Below are 18,676 nucleotides of genomic sequence, written 5' to 3'. Positions count from 1 at the left end.
TAATGCTTACTTGGTATTTAATAAATGATAATATATTTATTGAATTTTCTACTAGATTATTTCTAATTTTTGTCATGATAACCCTGTGATAAATATCCGTGTACTCCATAAAAGTTGTCCTCCAGAAAGTGTGTTTGTAATTGCACGCACACCTGCAAAATATGGGAGTCTGTATGTCTCGACACATGCCATGTACTATAATTCTTTGTTAATCTTGCAGGCTAAAAATACTATCTCATTATTTCACCATTTATATTACTTTTCTGTGTGTTTCCTATCTTGTTACTCACTCATTTTTTTAAATGTTTTTACTTATTTTTGAGACAGAGAGAGACAGAGCATGAGCAGAGGAGGGGCAGAGAGAAAGGGAGACAAAGAATCCGAAGCAGGCTCCAGGTCCTGATGCGGGGCTTGAACTCACAGACTCTGAGATCATGACCTGAACTGAAGTTGGGTGCTCGACCAACTGAGGCACCCAGGTGCCCCTGTTATTCACTCTTCAAAATTAGTAACTTCCAAACACTAATTAAAAAAATTTTTTTAATGTTTCTTTGAGAGTGAGCGAGCATGTGTGCAAGTGGGGGAGGGGCAGAGAGAGAGGGAGACAGAGGATCAGAAGTGGGCTCTGTGCTGACAGCAGAGAGCCTGATACAGGGCTTGAATTCATCAAGCCTGTGAGATCATGATCAGAACCGAAGTCAGACGCTTAATCGACTAACCCACGCAGGTGCCCCCCAAAACTAATTTTTTTAACATTTTATTTTTGAGAGACAGGGAGCAACAGAGTGCTAGCAGGGGAGGGGCAGAGAGAGAGGGAGACACAGAATCTGAAGCAGACTCCAGGCTCTGAGATGACAGCAGAGAGCCCAATACGGGGCTCAAACTCATAAACCATGAGATCATGACCTGAGCTAAAGTCAAATGCTCAACTGACTGACCCACCCAGGCGCACCCCCCACAAGAACTAATTTTTAAGATATCTCTATAGAACTTGTTTTTAATACCCTCCCTCACCTCCAGCCCAGTATTAACAAGTAGGTACATATCTTTCCATACCTTTTTTTTTTGATGAAATACTGACAAATATATTAATGTATGTATGGGGTGATTGGTAATATTTTATAAAACTGATCTCATATTGTATACTCTTCTGTGAATCAGATTTTTCACACTTAACAATACAGCATGAACAACCACAAGTCCACTGAACTAGATATAACTAGTTGTTTTCAATAGTTGCATAATATTCTATGAAATGGCTAGACCACTATTTACTCAACCATTCCTCTACAGATGAACATTCATGTGATTTCAAACTTTTTTTCCTAATATAGCCAGTACTGTGAAAAAAACTTTCTATAATTTATGAGTACTTAATTTCTATGGCACAAATTTCTCAAAGTGGAACTGATTGGTCAGAGGGTATATGTACTTATATTTTAACAAATATCCTTCCATGAAGGCTATAATTCACATTTCTACTGATGATGAGTACTGTTCTCCCTAATCCCCTTCTGAGAGGTTAGATGTAATATCTCATTATTACTTTAATTTGCATTTATGTGACTGTAAGTTAGGAAAGCATCCTTCCAAATAATTATTGACCCTTTGGATTTGTTCTTCAATTTTTTATTGAGTTTCTATCTTTCTCATACTAAGTTGTAAGAGCTCTTTATACATCAACTCGTATGCTTTTGCAATTATTTTTGCCCAACTTATATTAATTTTGTTTACGGAAACTTTTTCCATACAAAATTTAAAATTTTCAAGTATTCAAATACATATTCTGTTCTTTTGTGGTTTTCAGATTTCCTTTCTTATACAAAGGGTCTCCTCAGGGGCACCTGGATGGCTCAGTTGGTTGAGCATACAACTTTGGCTTAGGTCACAGTCCCACAGTATGTGAGTTTGAGCCCCACAGAGGGCTCACTGCTGTCAGTACAGAGCCTGCTTTGGATCCTCTGCCTGTCTCTTTCTCTGCCTCTCCTCTGCTCATGCTCTATCTCTCTCTCTCAAAAGTAAATTTAAAAAACATTAAAAACAAACAAATAAATAAATAAATAAATAAAGGTCTCCTCAACCCTTAAGCTATACTTCAGCTTTCTAGATTTGTTTTTTATACTTTAAAGTCTTTTTAAAAAAGATAAAAAAAAAAGTTGGGTGAAATAGGGTTCTAATTCCTTATAGTAATGCTGTGACTTAAAGTAATTCCATCTCCCTTTCCTGTCACCGGTATAGGAATGGACACGTAGCTGATCAATGGACATGAGGAAAAATGCAGCGGAAGGCTTCCGGAAAAAACTTAATTTTTCCCAAGATAGGGCTATAGATCAGTTTTCACTTTGGATAATTATATCTGGATGTAATTGCTGAGAAATTGTAGTCATCTTTCTATAAGCCCAATTATGAAGATCACATTCAGGATGATAGAGCAGAGATGTGGAAAGAACCTGGTGTTGGACAACATAACAAAATCACTAAGTAAGCCAAATCCAAAGCCCTTCCTACCTCTGGGCTTCCCATTAATGTGATACAAATTTCCTTATTATTAGAGCCAGTTTGATTCAGGGTTCCTATTAACTTACAGCCCAAATCATCCTGATATACCATTTGTTATAATTAGATTCCTATATATTCCAAGATCTAATTTTGGGCTCTAGCCTGTTAAACTCATCTATTTGTTTATTCCTTTGTAATACCCTATAGTTTCATTTACAATGATTTTGAAGTAATGTTTCCTTATTTGCAAAAGCAAGTCTTCCATCCCCCACCACTATTTTTTTTTTTCCACAAAGTTTTGGCCACTCTCAAGTGCTTATTCTTTCATAGTGAACTTTTCTTAGAAGTTTCTTCTTAGAATGGAAAAAAATAGAATATGGAAAAAATTTGACACGCATGCTGAATATTACAAGGGCTTTAAGAACTATCTGTAAACAAAACACAGTGAGGTATTTTAATTGAGCCATTTCTTTATCATGGTTTCCTTGACCAATTGATATTTCACATTTTTGACAGAACAGAACAATCATTGAGTAATCAGAACAGTATGTGTTCCTTAGCTTATTGAAGAACCACCCACCAAAATATGAGAATTCTCCCACTTAAAATCTCCCACGTAGACTATATAGCTCTGAGTAGTAAATGCTGAAAATCTAGAGAAGTGTTGACTTATACATTTCATATTTGTAAAATCAAAATTCAGCAACTTTGGTGGGAAATTCTTCCCTAATTTATCAAAGAGAATAGTTGGACTTAATACCTGAAACATTCCATTTTATATAGTAAAACTCTATGTCTCTCTACATAACACTTTGAAATCGTTCAAAATATTGGTTCCCTGCAGGGAATACACCTTTCCTCCCCAAGTCTCAATTTGCCCCAATCTACTGGGTTCTTTCTTTTGTATTTTTACACTACTGTTGGTATTGTAAAACTCTCCCATGACTTCACCAACCATTGTTTTATTTGTCAAATTTATAAAGGCACTGGTATCTACTAGTTACCTCAGTCCTCTCCAGATGCACCTTGAAAGGAGGAGAAAAGCACTGTTCTTGAAGGAAGAAACAACACCTATGTCATTCACTAGCTGTACCACCTTGAATAATTAGGCGAACCTCCATGAACCTAATCTGTTTCCCTATGTCTTAAATGCAAATAATACCTACTTCAAACGTTTTCTGTAACAATTTGAGAAAAGTTATTAAATGTTTAAATTCTTTAAGAATTTGACAAAAGTTATTAAATGTTCCTTCCTCACTGAAGTATGTACTTTATCTTCTACTGTAATTTATTTTCTTAAAGATCACTGTTAACTACTCGCTTCTTGAAACTCATCTATCTGAACCTTGTGCTTTTCTGTTTTTCCTGATTTTTCCTGTTTTTTTTTTCCTGTTTTTCCCACCAACTATCTCTTTATAGTGGACACTTCCAAATACTCAAATCTTGGCTGCCTTTTGCTATACTTTCTCCCTCAGAACATGGATTCTTTTTCGTGTGTTAGTGATCACCTCTATGCTAATAATGCTCAACCCACCTCCCTTGTTCTATTTTCCTTTCTCTACTCCACAGTTTTAAGTGTCTACCTCACTATATACACCTTCCTCATTACACATATAAACTCTAAGTTCTCAGTAATCACCTTCCAGATGAAAACATAACATCTGTTTTTGCCCTTGGCTTCTCAAACACTCAGCGTGATCCTTTTTGAATTACTCCAGAAATAGGATTAAAGAGGAAAAAATAAGAATACGAAAAAGAAAAGGAAGACCTATATTGTAACAAACTTACAGTTCTACCTGTTGGGCCTATTATACCTTCTTTGCCAAAGGGGCCAGTGTTTCCCTGTTGGGGTAAAAGAACATTAGTCAGTCTCACTGCCGGTATAATGAAGAAAAATTCTAGAAAATTTCTTGTGCAATGGTAAAACAGTCCATATCTGCATCATTCAATTTTTAAAAAAAATATAAAATCAGGAGAAATCATAGTACTTTTGATTTGCAGCATGTGACACAATTCTGTACATTACAGATTCCTATCGGGAGAATTACATCCGTATAATTTCTAACAAACATAAATCAGCCTTATAATTTTCATGTAGTGATATAACTTCAATGATGCCATTTTACATGTGGGTCATTTCATAACAAATGCAATTACTTTACATAAAGAAGACTATATAGAATGATAAACAAAAATTTTGAATAACTTTCTTTACAGATGTTGAAGGAGATGTCTAAGGGACATGCAGCATGGAACTGAGAGAAAGTATGGGAACGAAACACAGATCATCACAGGTGACCAACCTCAGTTTCTCCATCTGTTACATAAGATTGCATACTTCATAGGGCCATTATTAGAATTAAATGAGAAAAATGATTTTGAAACCGTAAGCTGTTATTAATTATGAAGATCACCTTGAATAAGCCCAATCTGGTGAACTCCTCCCAAACTAAATATAGAACATATCTTTTTTTTCAACTGAAGTATAACTCACATCCAATGTTCTATTAGTTTCAGGTGTACATCACAGTGATTAAATGTTTTTATACATTATAAAATGATCCCTACAATAAGTCTAGTTACCACCTGTTACCAGACAGAGGCTACTGTAATTACTGACTATATTTCCTATTCTGTACATTACATCCCCATGACTTACTTATTTTATAACTGGAAGTCTGTAACTCTTAATTCCCCTCACCTATTTTGCCTGCCTCCCAACTCCTCCTCTCCTCTGGTACCCAACAGTTTGTTTCCATATGTCTACGTGTCTGTTTCAGCTTTGTTTTGTTGGTTTGTTTTATTTTTTAGATTCCATATATAAATAAGATCATACTGTATTTTCCTTTCTTTGTCTGACTTACTGCTTCTTTATGAATACAAAACACCTGTTTTAGTTATTTTCCCTCAAACTCCATGCCCAGTTCCACTGGCAGCAACTTTCAGTCTTTCTGGCTCACACTTAACCTGAACACTTAAATGTAGATATCTAATAGGATTTCTCTGTCCAACTCCTGCTAAGGTGCAGAAAATACTATCAGTTGAGATCATTATGTCATGGAGTCTATCAATAGATGGACTAGAATGAGCCTAGAATGAGAGAAATTAGCTGGTGCTATAAAAGTAAATCTAATAGAATCACTTTTAAACACAAAGATTGACTTTAAGTGATAATTTGTAAATATGGTACCTAAATCTCAAAGATCCACAGTCAAATAAAGAGAGTTGATTTCCTAACCTAATCAAATATAAGCCCTAGACTGGTTTATCACTGAAAAAAAGTCAACAAAGCTTTAACATAATGAACTTGACTGTGATCGAACTATTTAGAATGATTTGTTAAAAGAATGGAGAGGTATTCATGAACTCTAGAAAACAAAGATCAAGACAGCAAAAAAATTGTCTATGTTTATTTAAATGTGTCCAAAAGATGAGGTGTTATGATTTTAATGGTTGTTGCCAGTTAACTACATAAATAATCTTTGAAATGGTGGACAATTAATCCAGATTTCCTACTTCAATTAATTTAATTTATTTAATCATCAAGTATTTATTGATTATTGAGCAAGAACTAGCCACTTAATATCCATTCTATATTCTAATTATGCAACTAGCAAGCAACTTTGTAACATATTATTTGGTCATTCAGCTGTGGATTAAAATTTTGTTTCTTCTACTTGCCACCCATGGCCTTGAGCAAGTTACCTTTCAGAGACTTCGTTTGCCCACTTGAAAAATGGGGATAATAGCATCTCTTGCAGTGTTTTTATGAGGATTAAATGATATAAGGGTAACACACTGAGCACTGGTACATAATAGTTTCTTACAAAACATTAACCTATCATGACTTTCACTTGTATCTATAATGACTTAATAAGAGATAGCTGCATTTATGCATTAGTATTTGTAAGCAGTTATCAGAACTTTACCATTGGTGAACTGATACAATTTCTGGAGCTGCAAAGCAGTATAGGCTCAGACCCTGGCCGACAGAGACCCAGCACTTTGTAAGATTCTGCTTAGAACAGATGCTAGGCAGGAAGCCAACTTCTCTTTGAGTAGCAAGAAAGGATTAATTGATTGAGAACTTAATAAAACTAGAATGAATGGATTTAATTAGTAGAGAACTTAACATATATAAGAACTTCAAAGCAATATTTATTGTAGAGAAGCCTGTCCACATATAACTCACCTGTGGATAATCAAGAATAGGGCTTTATATAAAAGCCCTAACTTTCCACAGTTCTTCAGAAATCATAAAAATAATTAATAAATTTGCACCTGAAGAAATGCTGAGGAGGGTCTTTAAATAACCACGTCCCATGACAACACTGACCTTTGTATTACCGAAAAGAATTTATGCTAAGAGTTGGGGAAAGGGTGCAGGATTTCAAAAATTTGACTTTTCATTTAATATTTTGTGTAAGACAGTGGTTTTCAGCTGTGAGGTTTTTCATGACTCCTTTCTCCTACTTCTGGGCCACTCTCCTGCCTCTCTCTGCTCTCTTCACCCTCGCCCTAGCAGCTGCAGTTAGCCTAGGGGGTGCCACTGCTGCAGGCAAACCACGGCTGGATGTTTTATAGCTTGTTTTCTTTTCAGTTTTATACATCATCTCATCAATTAGGAGACTGGTTAGTAGAAACAGAAACAAAACCAAAAAGCAAAAAACACACCAACAAAAACTGCTGATGGCTTATCTATCCCTATTTATATTTGCTATAATTTGCAATTCCAGGCACCGACCAGCTAATTGGAATTCTTCAGACCCCAATCTTCGCAACTCTTTAAGCAGTTCCTCATCACTCTCTAGGGATACCCACCCCTGAGCTGGGGAAACATTGGTATTGGGAAATATGTTTCAAAGTGTGGGGTGAGGAGCTCTGGCCATAGGCAAGCCTCCTCCACGTGGTGCATGGGTGTGGTCTCTGGTCTCTGTTATATTAATGCTGATAACATGAAACCCTTTATTTTTTGTTCTGAGCGTAAGTTAATAAATACATTATCCTGTGTCAACATTAATTCTGATATGTACTGTAAGTAAGAGCTAGGAATATGGTTGGTCTATGGGATCTTTTGCTCAAATTAGTATGTGAACTGAAAAAGGCTGAGAACCCTTGCATGTGATCTAATGGGTTTCTATCTTAAAAATCATTTTATTAAGTTATTAATTTGGAGTATATCAATTATTATCAGAGTTCTTAATGCTGATTCCTGCAATTAGCAAAGAAACACAATTTCTGGGCAAGTACAATGACTTTATACTTACTCTCTGTCCAACAGGACCTTTAGGACCTGATATTCCAATGATGCCAGCATCTCCCTCAGGACCCTAAAAATATAATAAAAATAAAAAGTCAAAATCTTTAATTCTATATGGACATTTTACGAGTGAAATAATCTTGTAACAATTTATTAAGAGTTGGCTCTGAAAATATGGAATGTAAATGGATAGTTAATGATGTGCATGCTGAGTGCTTTGGAGGAACTGTACTAAAGTGTGCAATTTACTTTGAAGTACACCAAACTGAATTGAGAGAGGGAGAGAGGGACAGATAGATACATGATTAAGCAAGTGGAGTAAAAAGCTATGGTAGAATCTAGGTAATAGGTATACGGGTTTTCACCCATTCTTTCAACTTTGCTGTATGTGTGAAAACTTTCACAATAAAATGTTTGGGAAAATGGAATGTGAGGGAGACAAAAGCAAATTATTCAATAAAATTGGTAGGGAAATCTATAGCTACATAAATTTTAAATTAACATATTTAAAATTCAAACATATAACTCTGTACCAACTGAAATTTTACAGATTAAAATATACAAAAACTCAAGTCAGAGACTAAACACTGGTATTTCAACATCTTTCTGATGAATAGCAGAAAACATGTAAACGTACCCTGGGGCCTGGGAATCCTTGGAAACCTGTCAAACCTTGGACACCATGTTCTCCCTGCAATATGAATAGATATGATCATCATTATTGTGCAACGGTGGCCTGATCTGGAGAAAAATAATACTTAGTGAATTTCTGAGTTGGCACATACAGGCTGCCCTTTAAGGCCAGGCTCTCCACGTGGTCCTTGATCACCTTGTGCTCCTCCGTGGCCTCTTTTACCTTGAATTCCAGGTTGTCCGGGTAGTCCTTGTTCGCCCTATGGACAAAAAAAGAAAGGTGATCTTGACTTTAGAATCTACCAACATAATTGAAACCCAAATACAAGTCAATCTTTAGGTATAGTACAGGACACTCAGGAGATCAAATTCTGCATGGTCATTCTTCCTACTGATATTTTCCACATAAGTAATATTTGATTATAATGAACAATACGTGTAGCAGTGGAGAAAGAAAATTCCAAGGATTATGGCCATAAGTGTGGAAAGAAGAGGGAAGGGGGTACCTAAAAGCTAGAAAGAAGGCAGTGGGGCTAACGAGAGAATGGTGAATGTGTGGTGTGTGTGTGGGTTGTATATTACATATGACGGAATGTGCACTGTATTTGAGTTGGTGTTATTTTGCTGTGTTCTTCTCACCATACAGAGATGATTCAGCTTATACAAGAAAAAAAGCAGATTCTCCTGAAGTGTGAACCCTGGTTTTTGTCATGGTTGTCTTTTCAATCCTGTCATTAAGAAATTTCTATTACCTGTTTCTCAAGGTTCCTTTGATATAAATTCCCTTTATCTCCTCTAAAATTCCACTTAATGATATACTTAATCGCCATTATTTTATTTGCAAAGGTTAAGTCTTTTCTAAATTTACTTTTATTTTGTTTTTCAAGTGAAAGTTGAAATATCTTTCACACCATGTCTAAAATAAGAATCAGGTAGAGTTTGCAGATAAGTTAATGAAAAATGAAGCTTGGTAGACTTCGATCAAAGATTCTTTAAGATTAGCAAATTATCTTTCACTGTCTGAAGACAAAGATATAGCTTTGGGACTTGACAAATATGGATCCTTTTTATTGCAGATTCACACATTAAAGAGAGGAATCTTATTTCTTTTCCTAGTTTTAGCATTTGTTCAACTACTTTGAATTTTAGTGGAAAGGGATAAGTCATTTCCAGTTTACCCATATGGATCAGAATATCTGTACATTCTTTAGAAGTGGAACTATGAAAAGTTAAGAGGTAATATGATGACGGTGACAACATCTCAATCCTAGGCTTTTATGAAATCACTTTAGACACTAGACTAATCTCTTTGTTGTCTGGGTCAGTTCTGCACTGAGATAGCTCTGAAACAGGTTTTGTTTGGAAAGCCTATTGACATGTGACAACATTCCATTCAATGCAGGATTTAATTACGATCACTTTGACTCTATGAAATAAGCTCTACTCTTATCAGATTTATAAATTGGTTGGTTAGGTTCAGACTCAGAGGAATAGAAAGTGTATCTAAGAAAGTATGGATCCAGAAGTAATAAGATTTCTCTTTTTTTTTTTTTGGAGAAGGTAGATGACAGAGGGGGAAGAAGAAACAGAACGAGTCAAAGGGCATTTTTTAAAAAATGTTTATATATTTTTGAGAGACAGAGCGTGAGTAGGGGAAGGGCAGACAGAGAGGGAGACACAGAATCCAAAGCAGGCTCCAGGCTCTGAGCTATCAGCACAGAGCCTGACGTGGGGCTCGAACTCGCAGACTGTGAGATCATGACCTGAGCTGAAAACAGACGCTGAACAGACTGAGCTGCCCAAGTGCCCCAAAGCATTGCCAGTTCTGAGTTAATGAGTTGTTCTGGCAAATTACATGCACTGTGGTTATCACAGGAGATGAGTATGTCAAGGCCATACACTGTTTTTCCTAATGTGTTATTATTGGTCAAATTTTTAAAACATGATTAATCTTACCATTGTGTGATTCAGCCAATGAACTCAGGTACAATAAGCACGTTAGTAGTGCTCCTCATCCATCAGAAGAAAATGTTAAAGTACCTTTGGGCCTGGAACCCCTGGGCTTCCTGGAAGGCCTGATGGCCCCTTGGCTCCTCGAGGACCGGGAGACCCAGCTGGTCCTGCTCTTCCTGGGCTGCCTCTGGTGCCCTAAATAACATAGGTAAGAAATTAAAATTGGGGGTATTTCCTAAAACTCTATCCAGAGGCTCAGTAACTGTAGGAGGCGTTGGTGTTCTGAAAGGCTACTGTTGACACACTGGTCAGGTTTGAGAGTTATCCTGGGCTTCTTTCCCAAATAAGTGAAATATTTAAGTCATGTTTTACCTACCTAAAGTCTCTAATTATAGTTAATATAATGGTCTGAGGTATTTAAAATGAAAATACTGAGGCAGTACAGTCTCTCAGTACCTTCTGACTTAAATAGCCTAGGTGTAAAGTATGTTCATTGTATTCTAACTTTCTGTATTATATTTGGGTGTGCATGACAACTCTAATAACTGATTAATGTTTCCTTAAGAAAAAAATTCTATGGATATTAACCAGACTTACTGTGGTGATCATTTTCTCAATATATACACATATTGAATCATTATGTTGTATACCTAAAACCAATATAAGCTCTATGTCACTCATATCGCAATTAAAATTTAAAAAGTTTAAAAACTTTTTTTTTTAGAGTTTCTGAGTGGTTCATTTGTTAGCCCAGCAAGGAAAGTCACTTACTGACATGACTTAAATCATGTACCCAAAGTAAACTTGTTTAAGATTCAGTTAGCCTTTTGGCAAGAACAATGGCCTGAAATGTTGAAGACATTGGAGCAGCATCAATAAGCAATTTAAAAACAAGGTAAATGCTTTGGAATGGTTTTCCTTGCCTCTTGATGAACTGACAGATGTTAGCATTACAACTCAGTTGTTTATTTGGGGAGTCAATGCTGTGTTAAAGTGACTAAAGAATTAACGTATATGAACAGTCTGTAATTGACTATAGGTGAGGAAATTTTCAAAGAAATTAAAGCACTAAATCAGTACAACCTCAAATGGAATCGGCTAAAATGTGATAAAACTGATAGCAAAGCATTGGAAGAATATTTACTGGACAAATTTACAAAAATTGTGAAAATGTATAGTACTTAAAGCTAGGGATATTCATTTTATTATTCACCATCAGTTACACTGAGGAAAATACTTGAATCTAGCATGTATTGTTGAACAAGTAGTGTCAACAGTGAACTCCATTGACTCTTGCAAACTTCATCCATTCTGTGATTTTTTTGTGTGAAAATAGAACCTGAATATCCTCATTTTCCTTATCACAAGGCAATTTGATGGCTTGGCAGGGATAAAGTTTTACTGAGCTATTTTGAGACCAAGATTGAAATTGTTTTGAATGAGAAGAACCACCCTTAACCTCTATTATTGAATAATGAGTGACTTCAGATATTAGATTTTGCTACAGACCCTATAATGTTTATCAATGAATTCAACCTAAAATTACAAGGCAAGGAAATGCCTATTTGTGAAGCATGTACTGTGGTAAAGTCATTTCTTTTTAAGTAATGTCTATGCCCAACATGGGGCTCAAACTCACAATTCAAAGATCAAGAGTCACATGTTCTCACCAGCTGAGTCAGCCAGCCGCCCCGTGTGGTAAAGTTATTTTGATGACAGTTAATGTTCAAATCACAAGTAATGTGAAGCAACTTTAATATATTTCCTATTGGTGCAAAGATTTAAAACAGTAAGTGAGACCGTCATTTCCATATAAATTTGTAGTGGGTAGATTTTCTGAGCTCAACTACTGCCAGTAGCATTTTTTAGCAGTAGAGGCAAGAAATTTGTGGACTTCAAAATCCATTTAACTGTGCAGCTGAGAAGTTTTCACCTAAAGTCCAATTGGATATGAATAATATGCAATGTAATGACATAATAGAAGGCAAATATCAAGAGAAGATTCTAACAGAATTTTATAAATTCCTTCCAAGCAATGAATAGGCACAGTTAAAATCATATGTTTGTGACTTTGGTAGTACCTATCTGTGTGAAAAGAATTTTCAAAGATGAAGTATGTAAAACATGCAAAATCTCATTATAGGTCAGCATTAACAAATAAAAAGAAAATTCTGATGATATGGAACTGTAATAAGCTAAATGTTATCTCCCTCCCACAAATAATTCCATTTTTTCTCATTACTAGAATTGTATTACCAACAAAAAGTTGTGCTAAATTTTATTTTGAATTGCATGAAGAAAAACTTACTGAAAATCTATTTTATCTTTTGTTGCATAAGTTCTTAAATAAAACCCTTAATTTTGCCTCTTGCCTTGCAAAGCCTAAAATAGTTACCAATATTTACAGAAAACATTTGTTGACCTTTGTTCTAGATGACCACTACTTTCTCAGTTGATTCCTGGGATACTAAATTGGGTTGTGCAATCATTCTTTCATGCATTCAGCAAAAAATTGATGATGATATAGAATATCATCTATGTGAAAGGAAGGTACCATGGGAAGCCATATGGGGAATACAAATATAAATATGTTTTTGTTTTCAAGGAGCTTAACATTAAGTGAAAAGGATAAAATGTAATTATATAAACAGTTATAATAAATACAGAAATATTTTAAAAATTGCCAGATGAGAAGAGAGATAGAAAGCAAATTCTAGAGAGGTTCTGAATAGGGGAAATTACTTTTGGTGCTGATCAAAACAGGAATTACTGATAAAGTAGAGTAGAACTGGATCATAAGATAAAGATATTGCCCTTAAAGTTACAAATGTAATAGGAAAGATGATTTGCTAAAGAGAGTATTCCTGTAGAAGGCCTGGTTGGGAGAATAGGATTTAAAGATAAAGCCAATTTTGAATATAATACTAAAGTATTTTTCCTTTTTTCTCCAAGTTATTTCCTCCAAATTATATCATCACATATCTTTTTATTTTCTTACTTACAGTGAATAATTCAACATGGTTAAAGAATTACCTTTTCTATGTAGATTTTCTTCATGATCACAAAACTCACTATAGTAATGAATGTAAATGTATTCTATATCACTACGTGCCATGTACTAGCTGGACACATATACAGAGATGCCTACAGAGTATAGGTTCATATTCCTAGGTTGATCTTTAAACTTTTTTTGTCCCAATCTACATTAGCCATTTTCTCTCTCATCATTTCTCTACATTAGTGGTTCTTGATATATGTAAGCAACCATTATGAAGACAAAATAGGGGAAGAGAGAGAGAAGGAGAGAAGGGGAGTAAGTGAGAAAAGAGAGGGAGAGAGGGGAGGTAGAGACAAAGAGACAGAAAGAGAGATGGAGAGAGAGGGGAAGGTGGGGCAGAGAGAACATGTACACACACACACACACACACTCACACACACACAGAGAGAGAGAGAGAGAGAGAGAGAGAGAGAGAGAGAGAGAGATCCACATTGTAGACTTAAGTTTCAGGTGGTTATATGGTTCTTACATATTGCTTGCACCTTAACCTAAGTGCACTTATCTCTATTTCCTTCCCCTTGTCACATGAATTTGAGGACCCTGGATGCATGTAATCTATCCTATTTCTTTCCCCCTGCCACACAAATCCTGGATTCAGGACTTGGTGTCATTTAAAAAAATTTTTTTAAATCTTTATTTATTTTTGAGAGAGAGACAGTTGAGCAGGGGAAGAACAAAGACAGGGAGACACAGAATCCGAAGCAGGCCCCAGGCTCTGAGCTGTCAGCACAGAGCCTGATGTGGGGCTCAAACTCACAAACTGTGAGATTATGACCTGAGCCGAACTCGGACGCTCAACTAACTGAGCCACCCAGGTGCCCCGGGACTTGATGCCATTTTAGAACTCATTAATGCAAATGAAAGCAAATCCAGTCAGTCACCTGAGACCTTGAGATAAAATTTCAAAATGTTTAGTGAAGACGTAGGTGTCATACCAATGGCCAGGCGTCTAATAGAAATAAGACTTTATAGAAAAGGCAAGTCTCAAAAACAAATTTTGATGAATAGTGCCCGCCCCACGAAAAACAAAAAAAGGTGAAAAATGTAAAGAAACCAATGGCCTGCAGAGAAAGCAGATTCTAAAAGGTCATACAAAAGATGGAAGGAAGGGTATGTAAGCAAGGAAAAAAAATCATACAGACTTAGGTTAATATATAGACTTAGGTCCAGTGTTAAACTAGGTGAAATGTAAGGATTTTTTTTTTAAGTGGATTGTCTTGCAAAGCTGTGAATAGCCTATCCTTGGATGTATTATAGAAGTAATAGATGCCACAGGGAGAGGATATCATATGACAGATTACCCTAGACAATTTGAGGATACCTCAACGTTCCAAAATTCTGAAATATTAGCACTTTACTTGTAATTTTAGGCAATTTTTAAGACCTTTATTTGCTAACAGTAAAAAAAAAAATGTATCTTTTGGGTAATGCATGGACAATGGACATTCAGACACTGCTGAACGCTCCTGAAGTCAATAGGTATTTTTAGCTGAGAATAAAAAGGACCCTAGAACTAGTCCGTAGGGTTAACTGAAAACTAGAAACTTTACTTGCAGTGCTATCACATATTTAGCACAGCACAATGACTATGTTCCAAGTCATTTACTGTTCATGTTGGTTTCTTAGAGAGAAATTTGAGGATAGTAGCAGAGTGTTCTGTACAAAGTTCCAAACAATGTTTCATACAAGTAGAGAACAAATATTTCTTATTATGAACACAAAGATGGATGAGTAATTTTGCTTTCAAGAGAAACAGATGCTTATGCCTAGGCATTCTTTCCAATGTCTTCCAAATGATTTAACACCAATAAGCAAAGAGTAAGTCATTCTGAGTGAATTTTAAAATGTAAACAAAACCACAATTAATTTGTTCACAGATGATGAAACCAATAAACTCTGGAGGAAGTGTCAATTTTGATTGGACTGAAACCAATGACTGCTTAATCCTTGATATTCTAAAGAAACAAGCACTTGGGTCAGTAATCAACAACAATAACATCAGCCACAAGAGTTACTTCTTATTGTCTTCTATGTATCAGAAACTGTTATGGTAATATGGTTGTATTGTTTTATTTAATCAATGTCAGTTAAGAAAAGAAGAGGGATTCCGTGTCTTTTACTTTGACTTCCCTGTGGGGAAAGGAAAGAGTAGTTTACGTATACATTTGCCTTCAATCTGGAATTGAATGGAAAGATATGGAAAGGAAAATGGAGTTATCTGCACACATTCGAAGGACAGAGAGAGAGGAAGATTTTGGAACAGTGATGACTGGTTTGTATATAACAGTGAAACATCACAGAGAATGTCCCTAGGTCTCTTAATTTAGTTGTCTTAATCTCATTAGGATTGAAACAACTATATTAAGAAATAAGTAAGAAAGAAATAAAATTTGCTAAAGACAGGCAACAATAGAAATCCACATTTTCAACGTTTTTTTTTTTTTTTTAATTTATTTTTGGGACGGAGAGAGACAGAGCATGAACGGGGGAGGGGCAGAGAGAGAGGGAGACACAGAATCGGAAACAGGCTCCAGGCTCCGAGCCATCAGCCCAGAGCCGGACGCGGGGCTCGAACTCATGGACCGCGAGATCGTGACCTGGCTGAAGTCGGACGCTTAACCGACTGCGCCACCCAGGTGCCCCTAGAAATCCACATTTTAAAGTAGATTAACAAAGGGGTGCCATCTTTAAAACTATGTTGAATGAAAAGATAAATATTTTTAATGTTAATTTTATTGATTTCTCAACAAAAGAATAATAAATTTAAAGTGACACTAAACTTCAGATTAGTTGATGTTTTCCTTTAAAGTAGCACCTTGAAAATGACTAAAAAGTTTTTTTCTTTCCCTACTGCCAAGCATTCTTTGTGTTCCTAGCATTATGTTTATGTAGTTATTTATTGTGTGAGAAAATAGCAATTAAAATTAATTTGCTTTCTATAGAACAAAAAAATAAGTATGATGCCCTGAATTTTTTTGCATTATTAGGCAACATAAGTACTGCATTTTTTGTTTAAGCCAGCAAATCAATGAGTTAATAAAAGTAATGCTTTGCTTCCTTTACTCCAAGCAACTAAAAACACTTCTGTTTAAGTAAGAATTTCTCATTTTATTTGGTTTACTAAATATATCCCTCCTAGGAAAGAATTGGCTGTTTAAAAAATATGGGACAGGAATTATTAGGTGATTATATGCAAGGCTACATTATATCTAAATAATGTAGCATTCATAACATTTTCCTTCAGTGCCAGTCATAAGTAATGCAGCCAAAGGCTGGAAATAAGATTTATGAATGAGCTGTATACTACAGTTGGGAGATAACTTTAGTTTTGAATCTCTAAACATATTAAAGCTTATGGAACTTGGAGCAGGGTTGAGACAAGTCAGGTTAGCTTGACTTAGGTCTATTCTCAAGAGTATACAAAACTAACTCTTGTTCAGCCTTAATGACTGTAGGCATTTCAACATTGTATTACCTCACAGAAATTATTCACACATTTCCATGAGAACAACTGGTGGTTTGTCAGTCTTGTAAAATGGACAGTGCAAATGTCACTCTAATATTGGGCAAAATTAATGTATCTTACGAAATCTCCTTTACTCAGCTCAGAACGTATAATCACAGGACTAACAAGGACTGAAAGAAGTTATTTCATTTATGCTTTGGCTCTTAGACATGTCTAGGCTCACACTACTATGAAGAAATAAATGTCCATCTTTTATTTCAAAAATAACAAATCTATACCCATACTATTTTATTTGATCCTCAGAATCCTGTGAACATGCCGATTCTTTCCTGACTGCAGGTTTTTCCATTTTGATTCCTTCACATAGTGTGTTCTTCCTTCATTCTGTATATACCTGGCTCAGTTTTCTGAAGGGATATATAGTATAAATATACCCCAGTATGACTTCCTCAGTGAGGCCTCCACTGTCTACTCCATCTATAATCTACTTCCCACATGTTCTATTTCAAAACCCTATTTATTTCTTTCATAGAACTTAGCACAATTTAGAATTGCCTGATTTGTTTATGTATGGACTACTACTCAATTACTGGGCTGATCCATATTGCATTATGAATTGTTTTTAGGTCTAAAATGGTCAAGTGTCAGAAGTTTCTTGCTGTTTCATGTGTGTTTCACGAAGGCAATTCTTTGTCCATCTTGTTCACTGCTCTATTCTCTAACTCCTGGCTCATATTAAGCACTAAACAAATATTTTTGAATGAATGAATGTTTGCTTAACCACGAATATCTATTACTATGGAAAGATGATAATAGCTCAATAATAGACATTCACATAGAATGTCTCATTTGATACTCAGAAAAACCATATGAATCAAGTATTTTTGTATTGCTGGTATAGATGATGCTTAAGACATTAAGTAGGTGACACACCCTAACTTTATTCGGGTCTCCGAAGTCATGGTTATTATGCAAAGAATATTCATTCTTCAAATATTTACCGAGCTCCTTCTATAGGCCCGACACTGCTAAGTGCTAGGGATGCAAAGATGAATAAAACACAATCCCCATTCTACAGGAGTTTGCAATCTTTTGGGGGCAGAAAGATGTGAAGATATGTAATCAGCAGCCATATGATCCATCCTCTGATGGAAGCAGTGTATACAGTATACATAAGTTCAGAGGAGGGAGGCTTAACTCTGACTGAAGAATCCAAAGAAGAGTGTCTGAAGGAGGCAACCATTCAATTAAGTCCTAAAAGAGCAAGAAATTATTCATCCTAAAGTCAGAGAGAAAGATGGAAGAGCTTTCCAAGCAGAAGACAAAAATTGCATGTACAAAGGCATTAAAGTAGGAAAATATGCAGAATTTGGAGGAATATCTAAGTAATTAAGCATATCTGAAGGGGCACAGTATAGTGGTTAAGGACATAGGTAGGCTCTGAATCTACATTGCCTGATTTTGAATTCTGGCTCTATTATTTGTTGTCTGTGTGACCTCAGGCAAGTTACTTAGTCTCTTGGAGTCTCACCTTCCTATTCTGTAACCTGGAGATAATAGCTCTACCTACTTAATGGTTTTTTTGTGAGGATTAAAAAACTTCATACATATTCAGCACCTTGAATAGTGCCTCGCACATGCTAAGTGTTTAATAATTGTTAGCCGCCATTATGACTGAAATGCACAGCAAACGTGAGGAGAAAAGTGGACTATAACACTGGAAATGTAAACACAGGCCAGATCATGAAGGATCAACATTCCAAGAAGACTATGAACTTTATTGGATTGAGAGTCATTGGAGACTCAA

General features: G+C 35.7%; 1 protein-coding gene across 1 annotated transcript in view; it reads right to left on the bottom strand.

The window, feature by feature from the left end:
• COL24A1 (collagen type XXIV alpha 1 chain) overlaps nucleotides 1–18,676 on the bottom strand; it is a 390,296-nt gene that overhangs the window by 37,914 nt on the left and 333,706 nt on the right. The window contains exons 49-53 of the mRNA XM_049618486.1: nucleotides 10,433–10,540; nucleotides 8,545–8,652; nucleotides 8,397–8,450; nucleotides 7,767–7,829; nucleotides 4,288–4,341 (exon numbers count right to left, since the gene is read on the bottom strand). Coding sequence (XP_049474443.1) covers nucleotides 4,288–4,341; nucleotides 7,767–7,829; nucleotides 8,397–8,450; nucleotides 8,545–8,652; nucleotides 10,433–10,540 — 387 coding nt within the window. The remainder of the gene's footprint in view (nucleotides 1–4,287; nucleotides 4,342–7,766; nucleotides 7,830–8,396; nucleotides 8,451–8,544; nucleotides 8,653–10,432; nucleotides 10,541–18,676) is intronic.

Source organism: Panthera uncia (genome assembly GCF_023721935.1).
Source record: "Panthera uncia isolate 11264 chromosome C1 unlocalized genomic scaffold, Puncia_PCG_1.0 HiC_scaffold_4, whole genome shotgun sequence".
In the NCBI taxonomy this organism is placed as follows: Eukaryota; Metazoa; Chordata; class Mammalia; order Carnivora; family Felidae; genus Panthera; species Panthera uncia.
Note: the sequence above shows the minus strand (reverse complement) of the source record. Positions and strands in the feature narration are given on the sequence as shown.